We start from the raw sequence: 15,357 nt of genomic DNA on the forward strand, positions 1-15,357 counted from the left end.
GGAGGGAACAGCTGACTTGACAAAATCTGCCTATCAGCATCTCTAAAGCTCTAAAACCTACATGTCGTTTTAATCTACGCAAACTCGAAACACAAAAACGTGTGGTTTACATTGAGTTGCGAGTCAGATCTTTTCTTTACCAGCTGTAGTGACTCTCACGGACACCAATCAGAGGAAGCTAGCATGGCTACGACCATCTTATATTTAAACTATCCTTAAAAAAGGAGTTATCATCTACGACAAAAATTTGGAAAACTTTGTTTACTGAACATGTTCTATTCGGTAAGTGATCAAAACTAGCATACCGACTTAAGGTTACTAGCTTTCAGCTCAGTACACTAGCAAACTGACGGCTAGTGCTAGCCAGAGTGTTAGCCTGCTAGCTACTGTAATGCGCTAGTTAGCCAAGTCGTCCCTGAACTACCCTCTAAACAAAAACTTATATTTTTCCCAAAATGCCAAATTATTTCGTTAAGCTAAGAAAAAAAAAAAGTTTTTTCTAATCAAAGCTAATGTGCTTCTTATTTTTTGCGTCATATTTTGCTTTTTTTGTCGACTGTCACGCGGCAACTTGGGCTACACAGTAATATACATACATAACACCTCGATGTATATTTACTATGTTTAGTGAAAACAGCACAGTGAGTTGTCGCTGGGGATGGAGTTAACTTCACTATGTGGTAAAAACAAAAACACAAACATGAAGGTGAAAGAGAGGAAGAGAGAGAGAGAGACTGAGAAGAGGAAGAGAGAGAGATAGAAAATGAACGAATGGCGGGGAGGAGGTCGTGAAACAGTACGACATCAGACAGCCACTGGAACATAACAACACAGAGAGAGACAAGTATTAGGAAAAATGGTTTAATATAGGAGACAGAAGCAAAAAACTGCATCACACAAGAACATACGTTTACAAAAATAATTCTGACTGCTTCAGCTACACAGTTAGTTCACAGAGAAGGACAGAGAAACCGGAAAAATCTAAACAGCTAAAAGCAAAAGATTTCTAATTAGTTGATCTCTTTATTAAACTAATACATTAATCCACTGAAGGTGACTAAATATTTCTATTCCTTCTTTTTCTATAATTGTCTTATCGTGTAGACGGCACAATACAGAAGTCAAATGAAACTTACCGCTGTTGTATAGACAAACTTGCTAGAACTATTTATAAAGCAAAAATGAAAGATCTGACACTCACCTACCCTTTTTTGAGAAAATAAAGAAAGAACGAATCAAGAAAGAAAGGTAGAAAGAAAGAAAGAACAACACTCAAGTGAGGAAAAAGAAGTGAAAGAAATAAAGCCAAAGATCTTCTAGAAAATCTTATATCAAAAGCCAACTTTCTTGATGCCAGCTAGAAATCATACTCGGGGACCAGTCAGGGTCAGGCCACACCACCAGGCCAGACAGCGTTTTTTTCTAAGATTTTTTTGTTGTATCCTTTAATCTCCAGTATAAAAAATTCCACTGGTACAAAATGCATAAGTACAATCAGTTGTAGAAATAGGAAAGCCTGCATTTTTTGTACTTTTTAAATCCCATCCAGTGACAGATTTTCGAAGTGTTGTCAAACAAACATACATCACGCTTACAGGATCCACTGAAATGCATTAACTTTGGCTTCTCTCAAGACAATAACTTTGAAACTACTGAAAACCATTTTTTGAGAATTAAAAGAAACAGAAACAAGAAAAAAAACAAAAAAGAATTGGATAATTTCTACAGACAACAAGCTCTTTTTTTTACGGCACGGAAAGAGAACACACAAAACGTTTTTTTTTCCTCAAAAAACTTGACATAAGCCATAATGCAAAGAAACGACAAGTTCAATTTTTTTTTTTTTCCTTTCTGATTTCATTGTTTGATAAATAGCACTTAAGATAATTAAGAAAGAAGGAGAACAGAGAAGTGAACAGTGACGAGATAGAAAGATTACAACAAGCATCGGCGATGACAGCCCCTGAGGTGAGCCGCTCGACAGAAACTCGGTTTCTACGACCCTCTTGTGCTTCGACATTGAAACAAAGACAAAGATGCTTCACGCTAGACTGTGTGCGACTTCAGGCCGTGTGCAACTCGGTGTGATTTGGCGATTTTACGACATAGTTTTTTTTCGGGACAGTTAAAAATGTCTTGGACGGCCGCGTGCAGCGAGTTGACTTGAACGCTAACGATAGTGTGGCCTCCACACGTAACAAATACGAGTTGTGCGAGAGTGAGGTGTGAAGGTGTGAATGTGCAATCGTAGGATTGTAAAGATTTTGACATTGCAGCGGTTACAACGTGAATCTGACGCACGCTGGTCAGAAAACTGGTCCGTTAACACTGATTGGACTGGGACTCCTGCGGCCCAGCTTTCGTACAGGTAGTTATGGCTGTTTGTGGCACTGCTCATGTGTGTACTGCATTAAGGAATAAGTCTGCTTGCCTCCCTCCATGAGATCAGATAAAGTTTGGTATTGGGTTCGGTCTTTGCGAGGATAATGAAAGCTGTATTGCCTTCATCTCGGCTGCGGCGGTTGTTTTGCCTGTGTGGACCTGCGGACGTGACCCTTCCTCTGCAGCCAACGAGCGCTTTATTTCCCCTGCCGCTATTCCAATAAGACGTCTCTCCACATCGCCCTGCTTCTAATAACCCCGGTTAGCCTGGGAGACAACAACCAGACGGCGAGCGGCATCCTTCCAAACAGATGCACTCGTTTTCTCTGCTTCTTCACCGCGCTGCGAGGACAAACAGCCATTTCAGACCTTCCTGCTCCGGCCCATTGGATGAAAATGGCGGAAGAGCGAAATCCAGACTTTGGACAAGTGGGAGGTTAACTGTACATAGAAGTGAACCTGGACTTGGCACAAATCACTGACTGACTGACAACATCTTCTAGTCTTATAATACTGATACAACGCTCCCTGGTTAAGGCGACTGGTGAGCTTCTGTAGAAAATAATGCTGCCTTTTTTTTTTTGCAGACCGTAAACTAGGCTTTCAGGGAGGGGGAAAGGGGGCAGTTGAATAGACTGACAACACTGTGCCATGTAAACGGCTCGACTATGAGAATGTCAATAACACACTTTGGCATCTCAACATGATTTTGGCCCATTACACCACAAGACTCACATAATGGAGAAGTCTCACAACCATTTAGAAAACATCAAAAGGATAAGTTAATCAAAGCGACGAAATCAAAACGAGTAAGAACTTGCCCCGGACCGTCCCGCCTCTCGCGTCGCGACTATCCCAACGGCTGTGGCGTGTGCTTATTCCTCAAAAGGTCGAGGCCTGAACGAGCGAGTCTTGCCCTGTGCTTACATCATGAAAGCGAGCGCGCTCATCTGAGGTGAAACACACGAAAAAAAGTAACGATCCCCGCCGTCTTGAGACAAACGACGCCGGGCTACAACTCAGAGATGTTTTTAAAAACCATAACGAAAGGGATAAGAGGATTCGGAGAAATAAGGCTTCGCGTACGAGTCTCACCTCAGTTTTTGGGATAGCGTGCGAGAGAAACAATCAAAACAATATATATATACCGAAGCCTGATGTCTGTGTGTGCGAGATACTAATAGAGAGAGAACAGGAGTGCAAAGATTCGTGGTAAGGCTTTGATGAATAAAACGGCTGTACAATGGCTAAAAATATCAGTGCGTGATTCTCGTTTGTGTGTGTGTGTGTGTGTGTGTGTGTGTGCACGCTGGCGGGCGGTAGCGGTTGCTGTAGAGGCTTTCACACTCAGGGGCTCTCATGCACAACAACAAAGTAAACTGTGAGGTCTGCACGAGAGTGTGTGTGTGTGTGTGTGTGTCTGTGTGTGTGTCCGTGTGTGTGCGTGTGTGTGTATATAGATATATATATATATATATGACACATGGGCACTTTTTTTTAACATCTTTACAAAGAAAAAAAGCAAACATGACATTTTCAGGCAACAAGACCACAGAATAGCAAGTTAACAAACTCTTTTTTAAATCTATATTTTTAAATATGAGGGATCCATACAAAACACTTATAATAAAATACCCATGTTATCAAATAATTTCACAAGAAATACACTGACGCGCTAGGCAGGAAGTACCTTCAGAATTTGGCACTAAACTCCACTGATCTTGTCTTTTTTTCTTTATAAGACATTTTGCTGAACAACAAAACACATCTAAATATTGTTTCCCACGAGAGAAATAAAATAATAATGACATTGATGCTTCACAAGCTGACATTATATATATATATATATATAGATATATTTATATTTATATATATTTTTAGGAATTTTATATAGCTAATTAACCAACAAGAAATTTAGCAAATAGGGACTCCTTAAAAAAAAAAGAGGAAAATAAAAGAACAAAGTAATTATTATAGTAATATGAAAGGCTTTGTCTATTGTTCAAGTAAACTGATTTTTTAGTCTTCTCTTGAAAAACATGAGACACTTAAGACCGTTGGACTTGTGATGAAACCACAACTAAACTCACAAGAAGCACCGACGTTAACGCGGGTTACAGGTATCTTAGTATTTTTTTTTCCTCTATACATTTAAACAGTAGAAAATATAGGTCATTTCATCATGTGCATTTAAACCACGGATTGTCTATCTGTGAGTCAGTTCAGCAAAAGGTGACACAAGTAGGTAGCATTTCTCCCCCCCAAACAGGGCAAATGTCATTTTTTTATTTTTACCTTTAAACTACTCTAGAAAAAAGTGGTTCTATATATAGACTTTGAATGAGAAACAGAGCCACTTAAAATGGCCTTATCAAAAAACTTTACACTGCCTGAAAAATGTAAAAACCATTAGAGAGCTCTGAGAGAGTCTAATATTGATCAGACAGTTTTTATTCAAAACTGTTTGGAAGTAGTCTTATTTCTCAGAGAAACTGGCGCCGCCTGCTTCTGGCCCGCGCTCTGTGTTTCCCCGGCGCCAGAAGCAAGGCGACGCGCCAATTCCTGTAGTGAACTTTCAAGTTTACTTTAAATGAAGAAGAAAAAGGAAAAAAAAAAAAAAAACTGACATAAAGAAGAAGAAGAAGAAGAAGAAGAAGAAGAAGAAACAAATGCAAGAAAACAAACTGAATGGAAGTCACTTTGCCACAGGTTGTCGTTTGTTTGTTTTTTCTCCAAAAAAGAACATTTGTTTTTCCGTAAAAATCTCAAGTCTTTTTTTGTTTTTTCATATGAATGCAGCTTTATATCTTTTTCACATTGATTCATTTTCTTCTCCCCCACCCTCCCCTCCCTCCCCCCCCCCCCCCTTATCGCCTCCCTCCCTCCCTTCCTGAACCCCCCCCCCCCCCCCGGAAAACAGATCCAAATGAGGTCACATGCAAAAAAAAAAGAAAAATACACACAAAAAGAAAAATTAAAAATCATAAAAAAATCAAAGTCCAAAAAAGTTCAAAGTTCAAAAGGTCAGTAGGCGGCGGAGGAGAACCAGGTTATGATCAGGTGAGCTCGGAAAAGACATCAGAAAAAACAATGACGGGCGAAGGAGGAGGACGATGACACTTTTGTTTTTGGCGGGGGACATTTTTTTTGTTTGTTTCGTTTTCGTTTATAAAGTTTTTTTTGTGTGTGTGTGTGTGTTTGGACGCCACGGAGACATGCTAGGCAAACGATGAGCTAACAGGCATGGAGATGGGTTGTTCTAAAAGGGGGAAAGAAAAAACAGGGGAGAGGAGAGAGTTACACACAGAGAGCCAGAGCACCACACCACTACAGCATTTCATCAAATCAGGAGAAACAACAACAACAAACAGCAACAACAAACAAACAACAGCAACAATGCAACAACACTCACTGAGTTCATTGACAATTTTTAGCTTAAGATTTTGTTGTTTTTACGTAAATATAAAATGATATTAATGTTATAGGTCTATATAGGCAACAGCAAACACACATTCATTCCCACGTACACAAACAACAGAGAGCACCCAAAGCTTAATCCATCAGATCCCAGATGGATGTTGTCATTTGGGAGAAAGTAGTTGTAATATCTTTTTGGGAGGGGTAGGGGGGGGGGGGGCGATGTCTATTCACTCCTTTCTATTTTAAATTTTTTTTGAAAGGAAGGCAAGGGTAGGGGGCGCTACGAACAAACAAACAAAAAACGTAAACACGCAAATTAAAAAAAAAAGTAAAAAACGTGAGGAAAAAAGGTGGAAATTCGACAAGTGAGGAAGAAGTCCCACTACGGATGGAGCGAGGGAGAGAGGGGTGAAAAGAGAGGGATGGATGGATGGATGGACAGCACAGGTAAGTGTGTGTGTGTGTGTTTGAATGGATGAATGACAGAGAAGGGGTGGGGGGGGGTGGGGGAGGCTGCGGTTCAAATGGCGGTGGAGCGTGTTGTGATTGTGGTTTCTGCACCGAAAAAACAGGAAAAACACCGGAGAACCCAATTCCACGAGACTTCTCCACAAGGGTCTACTTTAATGATGCTGTATACTTTATAGGAGTCCAATAACTTAACGATAGGCAATAAATAAAATCCTTTTTTTTTTCCATCTGAGGCAGTAAAAATGTTGTATAAAAATAGAACTGCTTTTTTTACAAATAAAATTTACAGGCCTGTGGCTTTCTGTACTTTGAATTTTTTAAATCTTTCAACAAACATCAAGTATTTTTCCAGTTACCCCCCCTTTAACCCATAAACTCTTTTATTAGTAGTATGATTAATATTATAGCCTTCATCAAATTCTGGATGATGTTGTTGAAAATGTTCGACATGCTTTAATATCCATTTCACAACAAAGACCAATGTGATCTGACCCAGAAAAGTGGTTACTAATTATTTTATCCATCGTCTGAGAAATGAAAAAGCTGTTTTCTTTTTCTCATTTTGACATAAATAATAAGACCTAGCTGGAGTGTGCGAGTGCGCGTGTGTGTCTCTTTTTGTCTTTCGCACTGTGGAGGTGGTGTGTAAATAGTATGGCAGGCGGATGGTGCCACCGACTATGCTGTAAAAAGAGGCCACTAGCATTTTGCAGCCTTTGCTCCCGGGTTACCAGCAGGCGTGGAGGTTTTTTTTTTAGAGAAGCAGCGGCGGCCTGCAAACCAACACCGTGGAGGTCAAAGGGCGAATGTGCATATCGGCGAGTGTGTCAAAAAAAATTAATAAAAAAAAAAGAACCTTTCACCAGGCCTCAGGTTCACATTGAGGGAGAGAGAGAGGAAAAAAAAAGATTTCAAATAAAAAAATCATCATGGCTCCTTTTTGTCTGTCGGTTCTGTCTGTAACTCGTCCTCAAAAATGTATAAATAATCGCTGAGAAAGGAAAAAAATATTAAATAACTTTTAACAAAAGCTACCCAGGATATTGGTTTTTTCCTTCCATTGTAAAAAAACAAAAAAAAACAAAAAACTGCACAAAGTAATGACGTAATGGAAGCGTTCATGTGTGTCAAAAAAAAATTGTAATAAATAATAATACTTGAAACCTAACATAAAAATCTTCAAAAATAAAAAATAAACAAGGCGTGCGTGTCTCCCTCAGGGTGGTTGGAGGTCGTCTCCCCCTCCCTCCCCTCCCTCCCGTCCCTCCCGTCAATCCACCCCACCCCCCCACCCGCCCCAGTCCCTGTGTAGAGGTCGTGGCTCGGTTTGCTGTTGTTGTTTTTTTTGTTTTTTTCTCTTTTCCATTTTCACTTGTTGTTTTTTTGTGGGGGGACTTACCCTAGCAGTGCTAACATGGGGAGCAGACAGACCCTAGTGCTAAGATCAGTACGGTTTGCTGTCGTTCTTGGAGCGTTTCAGCTGCACCTTCAGCCGCTTCATGCCGATCTGGAAGCCGTTCATGGCCTGGATGGCTGCCTGCGCCGACACCGGATTGTCGTAGCTGACAAAGCCTGCGGAGACACCGGAGGAAAGTGGACGGTTAGAAACAAAATGGAGAAGAGTGAGACGACAGATTCAATTACTGTTCAAGAGTTGAAGATTAGTTGGTGTATTTTCAGATTTGCACGCTGGAGTTTCTGGTCGACTGAGCTGGTTTTTTATCTTTTAAGCAGATAGAGGCTGTATTCACGTATATTTCTGTTTGAAGGTGGCGTTTTAAAACTTACACCCTAGAACAGACCTTTTCATGTATTTGTTGTTATGTCAAGCAGCAATATTAAGCTTTCTTTGTGTCTATGGGATCAAATACTGAGCAAAACTACACAAATGAATGTGTTGTGAGGAGAAAACAAGATTTTTCTGAGTCTCAAACTTCCAAAACCTCTCGTATTTATGTTAGAATCTCTCACAATGAAGACATCTCCCGTAATCCTCATTGTTTCCTCTGAATAATTGTCCCTCCATTTCCGAGAAGGCTCTATTTTACTTACAGTTGCTATACTGCTTCAAAATTAAGGTGTAATAATGAGCTGATGTTAAAATGCTACACGAGACACCCACACCGTGTTTGTCTGCGTCTCGAGATGTGATTACATTTCCATCTACGAAACATTAAAATACTCCTCTGCCGCACAATAAGAAAAGATTAAACCCTAACGACTCCCGCGAGGAAGCTGCACGAGTTGTTGCAACCAAACAACGACAGAATGAAGCGACATTAAAGTGAAACAAACGGAGGAAGCACGTCCAGAGCAAAGCAGAAATAGAAATACTATGAATTAAAAAAAGCTATATATGACAAAAAGGACATAAAACACAGTGTCTGCTCCGAAAAAAACATTTTGTCCAACAACTTGACGAGGGCCACCGAGGGTCAGGATGTCAGAACACAGTGTTGTGGAGCAGACGGTGAAGTTCTACCATGTTTTCTTTTTCTGTTGTCTCACACTTCACTTCCTCCTGTAACATCTCAAACTCTGAACTGTCCGTCTCTCTCTCTCGTCTGGCATCAAACCTCACGATCCTGTTTCTGACAACTTCCTTCCTGCTGCTGCGCTTGATTCGTTTGTGTCTTCGGTCAAATTGTTTTTATACATTTCAGGGACGATGCTTTCTTAATTGCCAAAGTCTGAATGTGTCTAGACTAAATAAGAGCAAGCATCACACAGTTTTTGAGGTATTTAAATCATAATATCCTGTCATTATATTATTATTGACCGATAAAAATACAGTTTCAGCCGGAATGCACCTCGGATTTCTGTCAGGAGCGTTTCTCCTCACGTTCACATCACATGGGATTAGAGGTTTGACATCAAATCACAAATATCTGAGTCAAGTTTTCATATTCCCACACAACCAGCAAAGAAAAAGACCACATATATCTGCAGGTGTTTGTGTGTTTGTGTTTGTGTATGTGTCCCATGTGTGTGTGTGTGTGGGGGGGGAGCTGCAGACGTACCGAAGCACTTGCTAAGGTTTGTCTGTTTGTCGATGAAGACTTTGGCAGAGACCACGTTTCCGAAAGGCATGAACATCTGCAGTATGTCCTGGTCTCCAAACTCCTGGGGCAGGTGGTAGATGAACAGGTTGGCACCTTCGGGACCTGGTGGGGGGGGGGGGAGGAGGAGGAGGAGGAGGAGGAGGAGGAGGAGGGAGATGCAGAGCAGGTTTCAGGTCAGAGCGGTTTTTCATTCAAGCAAAAAAAAAGCTGCAGGAGACGGAGAGCGCTGCATTGTGTGCGCTGTCGTCATAGGAACGGAGCTGAAGAACGCCGCTTAGCACAATATTGCACGACCTTGAGTTTGTTATTGCTTTCGAACAACATTCTGCAATCGCACTGAACATTATACAAAAGACGGAAGCTTTTTACTTTCTCATTGAACGATTATATATCTGCCGGTTCCCTGTTCTCCTGCTTTGGATTCATTCAGTCTCTGGCGCCGCAGGTCGACCTCCGTGCTTCCATCACACGTCCCGATAATCCCGATAGGTCACATCTCTCAGAGACATTAGACGCCGCTGCTAAATGAAGCCTGGGGGGGAGGGGGGAGCCGGATATTTGTCACGTCGGGTTCTGATCCCCCCCCTCATGGACCGTCAAAGACACGGAGCATCTTTGCAAATATATCTTTGTTGGAAGCCGAGATGAGAGGCGCACAAACAAACAGGATGTGGCTCTGTTTGATTTACGAGACGTTTCATCAGCTGGTTTGTATTCAGAGCTGTCGTCCAAAGCTTTTGGGTAAATTTAACTTCCGCCGTCAGATTCGGTGCGAAGGAGCCACTTTGCAACAGCGCTGATACATGGATGATCCAATTTTACATTTTCTCTTCATCGTAAGAATAAAATCAATGTTCAATTATCAACCAAAACATTGATAATATTCATAGAAGCTTGGTTAAATACTGAGAGCGATTCTGCAACTAATTCATATTGACTGTAAATTTGGGATTTGGTAAGAAAAGCAAATCCTTGAAATTTGAAGGATTATTAAGAAACACAGAGTTTGATCTGATTTGATTCCTCGGCTGAAGTGTAACTTAACAACTGTTTGTTTTTCAGAAGTAACGTGAAATTGAAATGGTTTCAAATATACAATCATAATAATCTCAGAACCCTGATTTCAGCAAATCACCTAAAAGGCACGTTTATGCTCAAGTGGACGTTTTCCTTAATAACCATCTTACCGTAAAAAAATGATAAATGAGCCTCAAGTATTTAAAAACAATAATGTCTTAAGTTTAAAGATTAAAATATTAGTTTGCTTATCAAATAATCACGACACGGAAGATTAATAACATAATTACAATAATAACAATAATCGTGCTGCATGTCAATGTCTCACGGTGTCGAATCCTGCAGGAAACACTGAGCACATTTATATTCAGTGTTTCTTGCAAACAGTGTGAAGTCGACCTCCCGCTGAGCAGCGGTCGCGCGGCCCCGTGTTACTGACCCTCTTTCTGGCTGCCGGCGGCCCCCTGCTGCTGCAGCAGGGACTGGCTGTAGAGGGTGGGCAGGGCTGCGGCGGCGTACTGCTGGATCCCTGAGTAAGCCTGCGTCAGCGCGTCCATGGTGCCCGCCGTCCCGTTGGTAAGCCCCGCGCCGCCCAGGCCTCCGTTTAGAGCCGCCATACCTGAGAGCATTTGAGCAACTTTACACAAAACCCAACAATAAAGAAAGAAGAGTGCACTTACTCGTTAGCGCTCCATTTGAAGGTTGTGTTTTATCACACATACACGTACACAACTGTTACCACACACACACACACACACACACATAGTGACGCTCACACAGACTTTACTGTAACGTACACAATGACATGACACGACACACAAAAAGACACATCAATACAATTGTCTATAACACAACATAGCACAGGACACACACAGTATTTAGTTTACACACAGTAAAGTACAGTATGAGTGTAGCTGATGACAGCCAGAGCTGCACACAGGTGTACTCCACATAGGAAGTACACAGCGTATCATGCACACACACACACACAAACACACAGTGAACACACACAAATACACAGTGAACACACAAGAACGATGGCCCTGAGAACAGACTTTGTAACAGACGAGCAGGGACACGGATCAAAACTCAGAGTCGAAACTTTTTAGTTTAAAAATGATGATATTCTCTTTCTCTTGACTTTTGTGTACGATATCTTGTGATTTATGTTTTTTGCCAGTTTCCACCGAGTCTCTGAATTGGCCTGTAAGTGAAATGTGTTTTACAAATAAAGCTGCATTGCTAAATCAATACGGCTGATTTGCCACTGATGGAACAGAATGTGAGCACAGCTGATCTGAGACGTGGCGGCGGGCGGGGGGGGGATTTGTTTCAAAAAGTCCCTCCACTAAAAGGACAAGGAGAAAGACAAACTGCCAGATTTGTCAGTTAAACAGAAATTGAAGCTGCGCAGGTATCGATAGGGGAAGTGTCCATCTTCACGATTTACTATTTTCGACGCTAATCTCCGGATCCCTCGAGCGGCGGCGTCAAACATCGACGGCGAGCTCTAGATAATCTGTGCTTTTCCAGCCGGTGACGTCTCACTTTCAGGGGAGAAGACAGGCACGAGCGAGGGGGGGGGAGCAGAGCAGAGCAGAGGGCGTTTTTAAAAAAAAAAGTGAAGGCAACGCAGCGGTAACACTCATTAGTTGCTTGTAACGGCTTAATATCACGATGGAGGGCAACTTGTCTGAGGGGGTCTGACATTGGCTCGGCGTCCTGTCGCCTCGCCGTCAGACACAGTGAAATAAATTACCACCGCCGAGCTCTGCATTATAGGTCACTCATTTATTCAGGAATAATTGCACCGGTGACCTTTCCAATTCAATTAAAGCCTAGATGTGTTTAAATGAGGGCGGTCGGCGGGGGGAAGGTGAGGGGGGGGGTAGAGGGAGGTTAGCAGGGGGACGAAATGGGATGCAAAACGAAAGAGACCTGTTCCGACTGAAGGGAACGAGCATGCGTGTGCGTCCCATGTTCCCGTGTTTTCCCGTGCGTGCGCCCGTGTAGACGCGTATATATGATTTACACACGGATACGGCGAGTCGAGCCAAGGAGCGGTAAAGGTCAGAGGAGAATAATGTGGTGGAAGAGGCCGGTAGTACAGGATCTGTGCTGTCATAACAGCGCTGATTAAGATCCTAGCCTCGTCTCCCCAGAGGTCAAAGGCAGGACACGATCCACACACACAGACACACACAGACACACACACACAGACACACAGAGAGACACACACACACTCACACACTCCGACCAGACTTTTAAAGCAACCGGTAAACTTTAAAAAAAACATTTAAAAGTCATTCCACTGGATTTTAAACACTGAGTTTCCCAGTATTATCCTTTGCCATCTTTTTCCGAGAACAAAGATTTTCCAGTAAGAACAAATGTAATATTTACCGAGCGTGGAAAATGTCAACTGCTGTAAGGTTTTGGCATTTTATTTTTTTTATTCTAGCATAAAGGTCAAATTTAATGTTTTTTACTGTTTGTTAGTTTGTCAGCTTGATTATGCAAAGACTACGGGACGGATTTCCACGGGACTCGGTTGGGACGTGAGCCAAGAAATAACCCATTGAAATTTTGAGGTGTGGAAAAAAGGGAATGTTTTTTATCACTTTAAAAACCGGTATATTCAAGGTATTAATATCTATCAGTGTGTGAAATGTGCACCTTGATTGAATTAAAGTTTGACCTTAGTGGACGTATGCACTCTCTACTCAGTGACAAGTTTGCTACACAACTATTTTTGCTAGGAATTGGTAAATTTTTCGTCTTTTTAAATTGTAACATTCCCGCAGCAGTAAAGAGTTTATTTCAAAACAAATTAAAGTTGGAGTTTTGTCTTCTGTGCCCATTGACACGTTGAAAATAACAGAAAGCACAACAGCGACACGAACAAACCAACAGGATGTGAAACGGCTACAACACGGTCGCACACAGACGGTGGCGTGAGGCGACAGCGGCACGACGCCACCTCTACCGGGACGGCACACCAGCACTCGTACAGCAAGCACAACCCCAGGACACAACCAGGGAGCGGATGGAGAGATAGATGGAGGATGGATGGAAGATGGATGGAAGATGGATGAGTGGATGGATGAAATATCTGTGTCCAGATGAATGAGTGAGGCAGCGTCACTGAGAGTGAGGACAGTTTATTCACGAGCGACACAGAGAGATGACGGGAGTCGGTTTTTCTCGTTCTCTTGTTACTTTTCTTCTATTTGAACTTTCTTTGTTCACAAGTTTTCTTTCACTTGGTAAATTATGGACTTTAATGTGTAACCGACTCATTTAAATCTCCATAAATTCAAAGTTGATGTCCAATTTCTTTGTTCAGGCGCTGACAGAGTTTGACGACTTCGTGGATTTTCAGTTCATGTTGAGAAGTAAAGTTAAATTTCTCCTTTCCTTAAATTTGTCAACAAATTACACGTTAAATATGAGAAATTGTTTATCATTTCAAAAATAAAATGACATGACATGAAAATCCATAAGAGTCAAACTCTACCGATGGGCGTGTTGTGTGTGTGTAACAGTGCGTCTCTCTGTGTCGACTCGCAGGTTGTGGTGATGAGGCTGCAGATGGGTGTGCGTGGTCGCAGCGGGGGGGGTGTTGGTGGAGGTGGAGTGGCTGATGAGAAGATGAATACTCACTGTTGACGCTACCTGCTAGTGCATTAATGTTGTTCAGGCCGACGGTTGCGCCTGCCAGGCCCTGCAGGGTGCCCAGAGAGGTCAGAGAGTTCATGGCGCTGGCGTTGGAGCTGGCTGTTGTGCCCGCAACTGCGGGAAAAGAGGGGTGAGGAGGGAGGAAGGAAGGAAGGAAGGATGGAGGAGACCAGGGTGAAGAGAGTGAAAAGAGAGGAGAGGGATGAGGACGGAGGTAGAGAGGGAGAGGAGGAGACAAAGAAGCAGACGTCTTATAAAGGCAATGAACAAACCTCAACAAGGACGAAGAGGTGAAGGTTTCTTATCACATACAAATTAATAACTTGTGCAGCTTTGTAGGATTTATGCAGAGGGTGCTACACATGGAACATTTATTATATGACTGAAAACATCTGAAACCACTGCTGAGAAAACTGAGGAGGTCATGTTGTCACTTGTCACATGTGGGAAACAATCTCTTCAGGATCAGAGAGGAAACTGAGGGAGGATTGAGAAGTGAGGGAGGATTGAGAAGTGAGGGAGGGTTGATAAGTGAGGGAGGATTGATAACTGAGGGAGGATTGAGAAGTGAGGGAGGATTGATAACTGAGGGAGGTTTGATAACTGAGGGAGGATTGATAACTGAGGGAGGATTGATAACTGAGGGAGGATTGAGAAGTGAGGGAGGCTTGTTAACTGAGGGAGGATTGATAACTGAGGGAGGATTGATAACTGAGGGAGAATTGAGAAGTGAGGGAGGATTGATAACTGAGGGAGGATTGAGAAGTGAGGGAGGATTGAGAAGTGAGGGAGGATTGATAACTGAGGGAGGATTGAGAAGTGAGGGAGGATTGATAACTGAGGGAGGATTGAGAAGTGAGGGAGGATTGATAACTGAGGGAGGATTGATAACTGAGGGAGGGTTGAGAAGTGAGGGAGGTCGCATCATCAGGAAATACAAACAGAATCTGCTTTCAGGGATTTCTGGGTTGAGTTCACCAATTTCCTAAATAGATTTTTTAATTTATTTTGAAGGATCCAATCAAATGCTTTTAATTATTTTCCAGATTATTGAAAGTCTGGCCATGACGTTCTAACCAAATTAGAGGACCGGGGGAACCACTTCAAGAAATGTAAACGTCAAACTAAGGACAAAATCCGATTCCACGTGCAGATTGAAAACTTACATTAAAAATGTTTAAACTCAGTTGTTCAGGCCTAAGTTGTTGAATATCACATTTCCTCATTTGCAAGGTTTGTGTGGTGACATTTCTTTGCAGACACAGATGAAATATTCCTCCAGTGCGATGAGAGCTGAAGCTTTCTGAGCGAGAGCGAGTGGAGGTTC

At 42.2% G+C, this 15,357-nt stretch overlaps 1 protein-coding gene across 27 annotated transcripts in view; it reads right to left on the bottom strand.

Annotated features, from left to right (window-relative positions):
- Nucleotides 1-847: 847 nt before the first annotated feature.
- The window catches only part of celf2 (cugbp, Elav-like family member 2), a 169,884-nt gene continuing 155,374 nt past the window's right edge, over nt 848-15,357 (bottom strand). For 7 of the 27 annotated variants that reach the window (XM_034577944.1, XM_034577950.1, XM_034577924.1 and 4 more), the window contains 4 exons: nt 14,016-14,144; nt 10,792-10,989; nt 9,294-9,437; nt 1,740-7,845 (listed from right to left, as the gene is read on the bottom strand). In XM_034577944.1, coding sequence (XP_034433835.1) covers nt 7,718-7,845; nt 9,294-9,437; nt 10,792-10,989; nt 14,016-14,144 — 599 coding nt within the window. In that variant the 3' untranslated portion in view covers nt 1,740-7,717. Of the gene's footprint in view, nt 7,846-9,293; nt 9,438-10,791; nt 10,990-14,015; nt 14,145-15,357 lie in introns of all 27 variants that reach the window. The other 20 variants (XM_034577930.1, XM_034577940.1, XM_034577936.1 and 17 more) reach the window with 8 other exon arrangements.

The sequence above is a fragment of the Hippoglossus hippoglossus genome, chromosome 23, assembly GCF_009819705.1.
Source record: "Hippoglossus hippoglossus isolate fHipHip1 chromosome 23, fHipHip1.pri, whole genome shotgun sequence".
NCBI classification, from domain to species: Eukaryota; Metazoa; Chordata; class Actinopteri; order Pleuronectiformes; family Pleuronectidae; genus Hippoglossus; species Hippoglossus hippoglossus.